General features: G+C 50.2%; 1 protein-coding gene across 1 annotated transcript in view; it reads left to right on the forward strand.

The window, feature by feature from the left end:
• The window catches only part of LOC119944165 (mucin-5AC-like), a 109,259-nt gene that overhangs the window by 45,244 nt on the left and 50,451 nt on the right, over positions 1-13,564 (forward strand). The window contains 6 exon segments of the mRNA XM_038765383.1: positions 3,113-3,368; positions 7,392-7,453; positions 10,388-10,488; positions 11,182-11,333; positions 12,953-13,091; positions 13,412-13,525. Of these exon segments, the coding sequence (XP_038621311.1) occupies positions 3,113-3,368; positions 7,392-7,453; positions 10,388-10,488; positions 11,182-11,333; positions 12,953-13,091; positions 13,412-13,525 (824 nt within the window).

Here is a 13,564-nt window from a genome sequence, read left to right on the forward strand (position 1 = left end):
AGCCAAATAACATGGGTGGGCTGACTAGATGCGAATGGGGTTGTTGTTAAAGTAACTCGGTGATAACAAGGGCCTTTTTCCCCGGGGAAGCAGCATGGCTCATTGGAAAGAACCCGGGCTTTGGAGTCACAGGTCAGGTGTTCTAATCCCGGCTCTGCCAACTGCCAGCTGTGTGACGTTGGGCCAGTCACTTAATTTCTCTGGGCCTCAGTTACCTCATCTGTAAAATGGGGAGTAAGAGTGTGAGCCCCCCGTGGGACAACCTGATCACCTTGTAACCTCCCCAGTGCTTAGAACAGTGCTTTCAACATAGTAAGTGCTTAATAATGTTATTATTATTATTATTATTATTATTATTATTATTATTATTATTATTATTATTATTATTATTATTACAAGTTCTCCCCCTTCTAGACTGTGAGCCCATTGTTGGGTAGGGACCATTTCTATATGTTGCCAACTTGTACTTCCCATGTGCTTAGTACAGTGCTCTGCACACAGTAAGTGCTCAATAAGTACGATTGAATGAATGAATGAATGAACATATAGATACGGTCCCTGCCCAAGAATGGGTTCACAGTCTAGAAGGGGGAGGCAGACAACAAAACCGTCAGCGTGTGACGTTGGGTAAGTCACTTCTCTGTGCCTCAGTTCCCTCATCTGAAAAATGGGGATTAAGACTGTGAGCCCCCCGTGGGACAACCTGATCACCTTGTAACCTCCCCATCGCTTAGAACAGTGCTTTGCACATAGTAAGTGCTTAATAAATGCCATCATTATTATTATTATTAAAACAAAACAAGTAGACAGGTGTCAATACCATCAGAATAAATAGAATTATAGCTATATGCACATCATTAATAAAATAGAGTAATAAATATGTACTAATGTACACAAGTGCTGTGGGGAGGGGGAGGGGGTAGAGCAGAGGGAGGGAGTGGGGGTGGTGAGGTGGGGAGGAGGAGCAGAGGAAAAGTGGGGGCTCAGACTGGGAAGGCCTCCTGGAGGAGGTGATTTAGAACCCAGGTCCTTCTTACTCGCAGGCCTTATCCACTAAGCCAAGCTGTGTGCAGAGCAAGAGAAGCAACATGCATAGTGGAATAGAGAATGGTCCTGGAAGTCAGAAGGTCGTGGGATCTCATCCTGCCTCCATAGCTTGTCTTCTATGTGACCTTGGGCAAATCACTTCACTTCCCTGGGCCTCATCTGTAAAATGAGGATTGAGACTGTGAGTCCCACGTGGGACAGGGACTGTGTCCAATCTGATTCGCTTGTATCCATCCCGGTGCTTCGTACAGTGTCTGGCACATAGTAAGCGCTCAACAAATATCCCAATTATTATCATCATTATTATTACTATTACTGGGCATCCTCTCTGTGCAGAGTGCTATACTGGTCCTGTTCTAAGAACTTAGGAAAAGCATCGGAAACATGAAACAGATTCCCTGTCCACAAGAAGCCAAATGGCCTAGTGGTAAGAGCCCAGGCCTAGGAGCCAGGCAACCTGGGTTCTAATCCTGGCTCCTGTGACCTTGGGCAAGTCACTTCACTTCTTCTCTGGGCCTCAGTTTCCTTATCTGTAAAATGAACGACTCAGTCTCCTGCTTTCCCTCATCTTTAGACTGGGATCCCCAAGTGGGAGAGGGTCTGTGCCCAACCTGATGATCTTGTATTTACAAGGAGCTCAATATATAAATTGAATGAATCAATGAATAGTATTATTGTTATTCATGATGATGATAGTATTCGTTAAGCATTTACTATATGTCAGACACTGTTCTAAGCGCTGGGGAAGATACAGAACAATCAAGGTGGGCACAGTCCCTGTCCTACCTGGGACTCACAGTCTCACACCCCCAATTTACAGATAAGGCCCAGAGAAGTGATGTAATAATAATAATGGTATTTGTTAAGTGCTTAACTATGTGCCAGGCACTGTACTAAGTGCTGGGATGGATACAAGCAGATTGGGTTGGACACAGTCCCTGTTCCAGGTGGGGCTTCCGGTCTCAATCCTCATTTTACAGATGAAGGAACTGAGGCCCAGAGAAGTGAAGTGATTTGCTCAAAGTCACACAGCTGACAAGTGGCGGAGCGGGAATTAGAACCCATGACCTCTGACTCCCAAGCCCGGGCTCTTGCCACTGAGCCCCGCTGCTTCTCTAAGTGACTTGCTCAAGGTCACACAAACGACCAGTGGTGGAGTTGGGATTAGAACCCTGGTCCTTCTGACTCCCAGGATTCATTCATTCATTCAATCATATTTATTGAGCACTTACTGTGCGCACAGCACTGTACTAAGTGCTTGGGAAGTACAAGTTGGCAACATATAGAGACAGTCCCTACCAAACAACAGGTTCAGAGTCTAGAGGGGGGAGACAGACAACAAAACAAAACATGTGGACAGGTGTCCAATCATCAGAATAAATAGAAGTAAAGCTAGTTGCACATCATTAACAAAATAAATAGAATAGTAAATATGTACAAGTAAACTAAATAGAGTAATAAATCTGTACAAACATATATACAGGTGCTGTGGGGAGGAGAAGGAGGTAGGGTCGGGGGGATGGGGAGGGGGAGAGGAAAGAGGGGGCTCAGTCTGGGAAGGCCTCCTGGGGGAGGTGAGGTCTCAGTAGGGCTTTGAAGGGAGGAAGAGAGCTAGCTTGGCAGATGTGCCAAGGGAGGGCATTCCAGGCCAGGGGGATGACGTGGGCTGGGGGTCGACGGCGGGACAGGTGAGAACGAGGCCCAGTGAGGAGGTGAGTGGCGGCAGAGGAGCAGAGGGTGCAGGATGGGCTGGAGAAGGACAGAAGGGAGGTGAGGTAGGAGTGGGTGAGGGGATGGACAGCCTTGAAGCCGAGAGTGAGGAGTTTTTGTCTGATGCATAGGTTGACTGGTAGCCACTAGAGATTTTTGAGGAGGGGAGTAACATGCCCAGAGCGTTTCTGCACAAAGATGATCCAGGCAGCAGTGCGAAGTATAGACTAAAGTGGGGAGAGACTGGGCTCTCTCCACTAGACCATGCTGCTACTTAGTGTTATTATTATTATTATTCCACTGTAGTGACCTCATGTCTGTCCACTGTCCCTGGCTCCTTCTCCTCCTCCTGCAGGGAAGGCCGTAACGTCATGCCCCAAGTCCCTCGTGTACCGCTATCACATCCGCACGTGCCCACCCACCTGCCGGGCACTGAGCCAGCCGGACGTTACGTGTGCGGTCCCCTTCGTCCCCGTGGATGGCTGCACCTGCGCCAACGGCACCTACCTGGATGCTGACGGCCAGTGCGTGCCCGCTGCCAGCTGCCCCTGCTATCACCACGGGGTGTCCGTGCCCGCCGGCCAGGCCTTCCACCAGAACGGTGCCATCTGGTAATAATAATAATCATTATTTGGGTATTTGTTAAGCACTTATTATGTGCCAGACACTGTACTAAGCCCTGGGGTGGATACAAGCAAATCGGGTTGGACACAGTCCCTGTCCCACGTGGGGCTCACAGTCTCAAACCCCATTTTTAGAGGGAACTGAGGCCCAGAGAAGTGAAGTGACTTGTCCAAGGTCACACAGCAGACAAGCACTGGGGGCGGGATTAGAATCCATGACCATATGACTCCCAGGCTGATGCTCTAGCCACTATGCCATGGATGACCGCAGTGGCCTGGGGTGATGGACGGAGGCAGGAGGAAAGAGATGGTCAGCGTCGGGGGAAGATGATGGCCGGGAGAGACTTTATTCATTCATTCAATCCCCTCCATCTCCCTCCTCCCCCTCCCCTCATTCTTTCATTCATTCAATCGTATTTATTGAGCGCTTACTGTGTGCAGAGCACTGTACTAAGCACTTGGGAAGTACAAGTTGGCAACATTATAGAGACAGTCCCTACCCAACAGTGGGCTCACAGTCTAGAAGGGGGAGACAGAGAACAAAGCAAAACATATTAACAAAATAAAATAAATTGAATAAATATGTACAAATAAAATGGAGTAATAAATACATATATACATATATACATATATACAGGTGCTGTGGGGAGGGGAAGGAGGTAAGACGGGGGGATGGGGAGGGGGAGGAGGGGGAGAGGAAGGAAGGGGCTCAGTGTGGGAAGGCCTCCTGGAGGAGGTGAGCTCTCAGTAGGGCTTTGAAGGGAGGAAGAGAGCTAGCTTGGTGGATGGGCAGAGAGAGGGCATTCCAGGCCAGTGGGAGGACGTGTGCCGAGGGTCGACGGTGGGACAGGCAAGAACGAGGCACGGTGAGGAGATTAGCAGCAGAGGAGCGGAGGGTGTGGGCTGGGCTGTAGAAGGAGAGAAGGGAGGTGAGGTAAGAGGGGCAAGGTGATGGACAGCCTTGAAGCCGAGGGTGAGGAGTTTTTGCTCATCGCCCCTACTCCCTTCCTCTGTTAATAATAATAATGGCATTTATTAAGCGCTTACTATGTGCAGAGCACTGTTCTAAGCGCTGGGGAATTTACAAGGTGATCAGGTTGTCCCACGTGGGGCTCACAGTCTTCATTCCCATTTTACAGATGAGGGAACTGAGGCTCAGAGAAGTTAAGTGACTTGCCCAAAGTCACACAGCTGACAAGTGGTGGAGCCGGAATTTGAACCCATGACCTCTGACTCCAAAGCCCGGGCTTTTTCCACTGAGCCACACTGCTTCTGCTTCGCTGTCCTACCCCCTTTCCCACCCCACAGCACTTGTGTTATATTTGTACATATTTATTATTCTATTTATTTTATTCGTGATGTGTATATAGTTCTACTTATCTATTTTGATGCTATTGATGCCTGTCTACTTGTTATTCATTCATTCATTCAATCGTATTTATTGAGCGCTTATTATGTGCAGAGCACTGTACTAAGCGCTTGGGAAGTACAAGTTGGCAACATATAGAGATGGTCCCTACCCAACAACGGGCTCACAGTCGAGAAGGGGGAAACAGACAACAAAACAAAACATATGGACAGGTGTCAAGTCGTCAAAAAGAATTAAAGCAAAATGCACAGTTATGTTTTGTTGTCTGTCTCCCCCTTCTAGACTATGAACCCCTTGTTGGGTAGGGATTGTCTCTATCTGTTGCCGAATTATACTTTCCCAGTGCTTAGTACAATGTTCTGCACACAGTAAGCGCTCAATAAATATGATTGAATGAATGAATCTCCTCCAAGAAGCCTTCCGTGACTAAGCTCTCCTGTTCTCCCACTCCCTTCTGTGCTGGTCTTGCTTGCTTCTTCATTCATCCTCCCCTCACCCCCCACAGCACACATGTATACTTAGTGGCTAGAGCCCAGTCCTGGGAGTCAGAAGGTAGTGGGTTCTAATCCCGTCTCCACCACTTGTCTGCTGCATAACCTTGGGCAAGTCGCTCCGCTTCCCTGTGCCTCAGTTTCCTCATCTGTAAAATGGGGATTGAGACTGTGAATCCCACTTGGGACAGGGACTGTGTTCAATCTGATTTGCTTGTATCAACCCCAGCGCTTAGTACAGTGCCTGGCACACAATAAGCGCTCAATAAATACGATTGAATGAATGAATTAACAAATACCAGAATTATTACCATTATATCTATATCTATATATATATCTGTAAATTATTTATTTATTTATTTATCTATGTATTGATTTATATTAATGTCTGTCTCCCCTCCTAACTTTAAGCTCATTTTGGGGAGAAATGTGTCTGTTGTTGTATTGTGCTTAGTAATAATAATAATAATAATGATGATGATAAGTGCAAAGCACTGTTCTAAGCACCGAAGAGGTTACAAGGTGATCAGGTTGTCCCACGGGGGGCTCACAGTCTTAATCCCCATTTTACAGGTGAGGGAACTGAGGCACAGAGAAGTTAAGTGACTTGCCCAAAGTCACACAGCTGACAATTGGCAGAGCCGGGATTTGAACCCATGACCTCTGACTCCAAAGCCTGGCTCTTTTCACTGAGCCACGCTGCTTCTCTGCATAAGTGCTCAATAAATATGATTGGATGAATGAATGCATAAATTCAATCGTACTTATTGAGCACTGTACTACAATCAATCAATCAATCGTATTTATTGAGCGCTTACTGTGTGCAGAGCACTCTACTAAGCGCTTGGGAAGTACAAGTTGGCAACATATAGAGACAGTCCCTACCCAACAGTGGGCTCACAGTCTAAAAGGGGGAGACAGAGAACAAAACCAAACATACTAACAAAATAAAATAAATAGAATAGATATATACAAGTAAAATAAATAAATAAATAGAGTAATAAATATGTACAAACATACATACATATATACAGGTATATACTGCATATACCACACACTCGGGAGAGTACAGTACAATAATAAGCAGACAAATTCCCTGCACACAACGAGCTCACAGTCTGGAGGTGAATGGGGGGTCGTGGGGGGATGACAGGAGCGGTGTGGCCTGGAGTGATCATCATCAATCATCATCAGTTGTATTTATTGAGCGCTTACTGTGTGCAGAGCACTGTACTAAGCGCTTGGGAAGTACAAATTGGCAACATATAGAGACAGTCCCTACCCAACAGCGGGCTCACAGTCTAGAAGGGGGAGACAGAGAACAAAACAAAACATATTAACAAAATAAAATAAATAGAATAGATATGTACAAGTAAAATAAATAAATAGAGTAATAAATATGTACAAACATATATACATATATACAGGTGCTGTGGGGAAGGGAAGGAGGTAAGATGGGGGGATGGAGAGAGGGACGAGGGGGAGAGGAAGGAAGGGGCTCAGTGTGGGAAGGCCTCCTGGAGGAGGTGAGTTCTCAGTAGGGCCTTGAAGGGAGGAAGAGAGCTAGCTTGGAGGATGTTGGGAGGGAGGGCATTCCAGGCCCGGGGGATGACGTGGGCCGGGGGTCGATGGCAGGACAGGCGAGAACGAGGTACGGTGAGGAGATTAGGGGCAGAGGAGCGGAGGGTGCGGGCTGGGCTGTAGAAGGAGAGAAGGGAGGTGAGGTAGGAGGGGGCGAGGGGATGGACAGCCTTGAAGCCCAGGGTGAGGAGTTTCTGCCTGATGCGCAGATTGATTGGTAGCCACTGGAGATTTTTGAGGAGGGGAGTAATATGCCCAGAGCGTTTCTGGACAAAGATAATCCGGGCAGCAGCATGAAGTATGGATTGAAGTGGGGAGAGACAGGAGGATGGGAGATCAGAGAGAAGGCTGATGCAGTAGTCCAGACGGGATAGGATGAGAGCTTGAATGAGCAGGGTAGCGGTTGGGATGGAGAGGAAAGGGCGGATCTTGGCAATGTTGCGGAGCTGAGACCGGCAGGTTTTGGTGACGGCTTGGATGTGAGGCGGAGGAAGGGATGGTCAGCGTCGGGGGAAGGGATGGACGGGAGGGAGGATCGGGAATTGGGGGAGACAGCCGCTCTTTCCGCAGCACGTGTACTCGGGGTATGCTGAACTGCATTGGCGGAGATGCCACCTTGGGCACCACGACAGGTGGGTATGGCCTGCCCCCTCCCTCCTTGAACCCTCTGACCCCACTGCCCCCTCAAAATCGACCAATCTCTGGTGCTGAGCCTGGAGTGGGCCTTCATTTCATTCAATTGTATTTATTGAGCGCCTACTGTGTGCAGAGCACTGAACTAAGTGCTTTATGTACATATTTACTATTTATTTACTATTCTATTTATTTTGTTAATGATGTGCATCTAGCTTTATTTCTATTTGTTCTGACGACTTGACACCTGTCCACATGTTTTGTTGTCTGTCTCCCCCTTCTAGACTGTGAGCCCATTGTTGGGTAAGGATTGTCTCTATATGTTGCCAACTTGTACTTCCCAAGCGCTTACTATCATCATCATCATCATTCGTATTTATTGAGCACTTACTGTGTGCAGAGCACTGTACTAAGCGCTTGGGAAGTACAAATTGGCAACATATAGAGACAGTCCCTACCCAACAGTGGGCTCACAGTCTAAAAGGGGGAGACAGAGAACAAAACCAAACATACTAACAAAATAAAATAAATGGAATAGATATGTACAAGTAAAATAAATAAATAGAGTAATAAATATGTACAAACATATATACATATATAAAGGTGCAGTGGGGAAGGGAAGGAGGTAAGATGGGGGGATGGAGAGGGGGACGAGGGGGAGAGGAAGGAAGGGGCTCAGTCTGGGAAGGCCTGCTTACTGCTTACTACAGTGTTCTGCACACAGTAAGCACTCAATAAATATGACTGACTGTACCCACAATGCCTAGTGGAACCCTGAGGAGCAGCAGGGCCTAGTGGCAAGAACACGGGCTTGGGGGTCAGAGGACGTGGGTTCTAATCCTGGAGCTGCCATTTGTCAGCTGTGTGACCTTGGGCCAGTTGCTTCATTTCTCTGTGCCTCACTTTCCTCATCTGTAACATTAGGATTAAGACTGTGAGCCCGACATGGGACAGGGACTGTGTCCAAATTGGGCTGGACAGGGACTGTGCCCAAACCAATTTTCTTGTATCCACCCAGCGCTTAATACAGTGTCTGGCACACAATAAGCCCTTAACAAATACCAGAATTATTATTGTTATTATTACCCACTGTGCCCCCTCCCTCTGTCCATGTCTGTGTGCTCAAAATCTCTGACAGCTGAGGGAAGAGCACTGCATTGAGTGCCCAATTTGGGCAGAGCACTGTCCTGGTCACCCGCGGTGTGTAGAACACTGGGCAACCACCCTGAAAGAGCTCTGCATTGGCCACTTGGTATTGGCAAAACACTGTATTGACCACTTTATGTGGGCAGAGCTGTACTGGATGCCCACAGAAGACAGAACTCTGTACTGGGTGACTGCTCTGGGCACAGCTCTGCTCTGGGTGTCTATTTAGTCCAACCTGATTAAGTTATATCTACCCCAGTGCTTAGAATAGGGCTTGGCACATAGTAAGCACTTAACAAGTCCTATAATTACAATTATCCCTTCTAGACTGTGAGCCCATTGTTGGGTAGGGATCCTCTCCATATGTTGCCAACTTGTACTTTCCAAGCGCTTAGTACAGTGTTCTGCACACAGAAAGCGCTCAATAAATATGATGAATGAATGAATGATAATTATGCCTGCCATACAAGAACAAATCCAGTAAGAAGGGAGTGAACCCGGGCCCCAGGAGCCTTAGAACAATGTCTGGCATGTAGTAAACGCTTAACAAATACTATTATTATTACTATTATGATGATGATTATTATTAATAGGAGAAAGGAGCTGCAGGGCTCCTGGGGCGTCTAGGGGAAAGAATCCTGCGAAGCGTCTCCCTGGTCCCTCTAGGTGAATTCATGCACTCATTCAATTGTATTTACTGAGCGCTTACCGTGTGCACAACACTATACTAAGCGCTTGGGAGAGGACAATGGAACAATAAACAGACACATTCCCTGCCCACAACGAGCTCACAGTCTAGGGATGTAGGGGGTGGGCGGGGGTGGGGCAAGGGGTTGTAGACATCAATACAAATAAATAAAATGACAGATATGGACATAAGTGGTGTGGGGCTGGTTGGAGGTGGAATGAGAGGGCAAATGGAGTAAGTCAGGGGGATGCAGAAGGGAGTGGGAGATGAGGAAAAGTGGGGCTTAATCTGGGAAGGCCTCTTGGAGGAGGTGTGCCTTCAATAAGGTTTTGAAGAAGGGGAGAGTCATTGTCTGTGGGATATGGGGAGGGAGGGCATTCCACAACAGAGGCAGAACGTGGGCCAGGGGTTGGTGGTAAGATAGATGAAATCGAGGCACAGTTGAGAAGTAGCGTCGCTCAGTGGAAAGAGCACAGGCTCTGGAATCAGAGGTTATAGGTTCAAATCCCGGCTCTGCCAATTGTCAGCTGTGTGACTTTGGGCAAGTCACTTCACTTCTCTGTGCCTCAGTTACCTCATCTGTAAAATGGGGATAAAGACTGTGAACCCCCCGTGGGACAACCTGATCACCTTGTAACCTCCCCAGTGCTTAGAACAGTGCTTTGCACATAGTAAGCGATTAATAAATGCCATTATTATTATTATTGAGAAGGTTGGCATTAGAGGAGCAAAGTGTATGGGCTGCATTGTAGGAGAGAAGTGAGGTGAGGTAATAATAATAATGATGATGGTATTTAAGTGCTTACAATATGCCAAGCACTGTTCTAAGCACTGGGTTAGATACACGGTAATCAGGTTGTCCCACGTGGGGATCACAGTCTTCATCCCCATTTTTCAGATGAGGTAACTGAGGCACAGAGAAGTGAAGTGACTTACCCAAAGTCACACAGCTGACAAGTTGTAGCGCCGGGATTAGAACCTACGACTTCTGACTCCCAAGCCCGGGCTCTTGCCACTAGGCCACATTGGGGGTAAAGGCTTTAAAGTCAATGGTGAGGAATTATTTGATCGTATTTAATGAGCCCCCTCCCCACTCCAGCCTGCACCGCCCCGCAAGTCTACTTTGACTGTCAAAATGCCCCGGCGGGGACTCCCGGCGCCGAGTGCCAGAAGAGCTGCTTCACCCTGGACATGGCCTGCGTGAGTCTGCCCATCGCAACCCTCCTGTTGATGTCCCCCTGACACATGGTCATCTCCCTTGACCGTCTCCACTGGGACTCCAATCACCAATTGTACCATGCCAGGCCCCACTGGCTGGGCCCCACCCTGCTGACTGTCCTCAGCCTCCCCCCTGCCCCTCTTCCCCGCTGACCAGCCCAGGCCTCCCCCTACCCCATGACTAGCCCCAGACTGCCCCCATCCAATCGACTGTTCCCGGTCTCCCCCAGCTTACCACCTCGTCTCCCCCATCCCATGACCGGCCCTGGTCTCCCCACACCCCACTGACTGGCCTTGGCCTCCTTCTGCTTCATTGACCAGACCTGGCCTCCTCCCGCCCGACTAACCAACTCTGGCTACCCTAACCCCTCCGACCGACTCCAGCCTCCCCCTGCCCCACTGACCGGCCTTAGTTTCCCCTCAGCCCCCCTGACCAGTCCCGGCATCCCCCCATGACCACCCTGGTTTTCCCCCCCGACTGCCCCCAGCTTCCCCACACCCCACTAACCAGTGCCAGCCTCCCCCTACCCCACTGACCAACTCCATCCTACCCCAACCCTCTGACCGGTTTCGGTGTCCCTCCTGCCCCACTGACCTACCTGTTTCTCCTCCATCCCGATGACCATTCCTGGACTTCCCTACCCCATTGACCATCCCCGACCTCCCCCTCCCCAGTACAGCACGAGTTGCATGTCCGGCTGTGTGTGCCCCGGTGGGCTGGTGTCGGATGGGAAAGGAGGCTGCATCGCCCCGGAGGCCTGTCCATGCGTCCACAACGAGGCCAGCTACAGCCCGGGGGAGACCATCAGGGTGGACTGCAACACCTGGTGAGTGGTGAGCTGGGGGGCAGGGAGCTTGGCTAAGGGAGACGGGTCAGGGGTCACCACCCTCTCCCCCAAGAACTATCTCTCAACACCAGGGGAACAGGGATGGGGGAGATTCCTTGGGGGTCTAGGGCTCGGACCGGAGGGGCCCCCACAGTCTCGATAACCCCTGGAGGCAGGCCCCCCCGAGGCACCAGCCAGAGTAGACTGTAAACTTGCCGTGGGCAGGGAATGTGTCTGTTCTATTGTTCTATTGCACTCTCCAAATGTTTAGTACAGTGCTGTGCACACTGCAAGCGCTCAGCATGGCTCAGTGGAAAGAGCACGGCTTGGGAGTCAGAGGTCATGGGTTCAAATCCCGGCTCCATCAATTGTCAGCTGTGTGACCTTGGGCAAGTCACTTAGCTTCTCTGAGCCTCGGTTACCTCGTCTGTAAAATGGGGATTAAGACTGTGTGCCCCACGTGGGACAACCTGATCACCTTGTGTCCTCCCCAGCTCTTAGAACAGTGTTTTGTACATAGTAAGTGCTTAACAAATGCCATTATTATTATTATTATTAAAAACCACTGACTGCAGTATTCTCCTGGGATTGAGACAGGCCTCTCCGTCTCTGCACCCATCAATCACTTTCACCAAAAGCACTTATTGAGCCTCTACTGTGTGCAGAGCCCTGTGCTGGGTGCCTACTGTTTGTAGAATGCTCTGCTGGGCACCTGCTATGTGCACAGCATTGTGCTGGGTGCCTACTGTGTGCAGAACACTGTGCTGGGCACCTGCTGTGTGCAAAATGTTGTGCTGAGAGCATACTACATGCAGAGCACTGTGCTGGATGCCTGGGAGGACAAAATGAAAGTATGAGGCCTGGTCTCTGCCCTCGGGGAGCTTCCAGTCTATTCTCCAGGCCCTGCCAACCCCTCATCACCCCTGACCACCCCATGGCTGCCCCCCGCGACCATTCCCCAACTACCCCCTCCAACCATCCCTCATCCACCCCTCCAGCCTCCTCCCTGACGGCCCCCGGCCATCCCCCCCAAGCCACTGCATTAATGTCCCCCCTGGCTGTCCCCCCGACCACCCCCTGAAAGCCCCACCGGCCATCTCCCGGCCACGCCGTGCATGACCCCTGCCCCCGACAGCCAACCCTGACCCATTAATTCATTCATTCAATCGTATTTCATTCATTCAATCATATTTATTGAGCGCTTACTGTGTGCAGAGCACTGGACTAAGCACTTGGGAGAGGACAATACAACAATGTTAAAAGAGCAAGTGACATACTTTGACAAATGAATTTTGGTCTTCCCACAAGAAAGAAGGAATAATACATGGAAACCAAGACTCCGAATGAAATTTTGCCATAAGGGTAGACATTATTGAGCATTTACTGCGTGCAGAGCACTGTACTAAGCTCTTGGGAGAGGACAATACTACAGTAAAGTCACATTCCCTGACCATAAGGAGCTGACAGTGTAGAGACCATGCCCTGAACACACCCTCCCCCCAACACAACTGGCCATTACTCCTGAATGCTCCCCCCCTAATGTCCCCCACCCCTGGCCATCCCCACTGACCACCCCCTGAACGGTCCCCCTCCTCACCATTGCCTGCGCGGTCGCCCAGCACCTGCAAGGCCCGGCTGTGGGAGTGTACCACCAGAGTCTGCCGGGCCTCCTGCACCGTCTACGGGGACGGTCACTACATCACCTTCGACGGACACCGCTACAGCTTCAGTGGACACTGTCAGTACACCCTGGTCCAGGTAGGAGGAGGCCAACAGCCCCCCCAGCAGCCTCACGGCCCGGCTTAGAGAGAAGGGCCCCATCCCCCTCTGGTTTGCCCCTAGTCTGCCCCCCGACCCCCGGCCCGGCTCAGAGAGGAGCAGCCCCCGCCCTCCGGGCCAGCTGGCCCCCCCCAGTCCGCCACCACCATCTCGTCCACCCCAATCTGCCCCCCGTTACCTCTGCTCTGACCCCCTGAACACGCTTTGCCCACAGAGGAACAGCCCCCATCCCCCGGTCCTCCCCCAACATCTCTGTTCTACCCCCGCTCTCTCCCGGACACCTGGGTCCTCCCCCACAGGACCACTGCGGGAGAAATGGCAGTGCCCTGGGCGCCTTCCGTGTCATCACCGAGAATGTGCCCTGTGGCACCACGGGTCTGACCTGCTCCAAGGCCATCAAGATCTTTTTTGGGGTGAGCGCCCACCGTGGAGTCTGGACCAGGGGCAGCGGG

Source organism: Tachyglossus aculeatus, chromosome 22, assembly GCF_015852505.1.
Source record: "Tachyglossus aculeatus isolate mTacAcu1 chromosome 22, mTacAcu1.pri, whole genome shotgun sequence".
NCBI classification, from domain to species: Eukaryota; Metazoa; Chordata; class Mammalia; order Monotremata; family Tachyglossidae; genus Tachyglossus; species Tachyglossus aculeatus.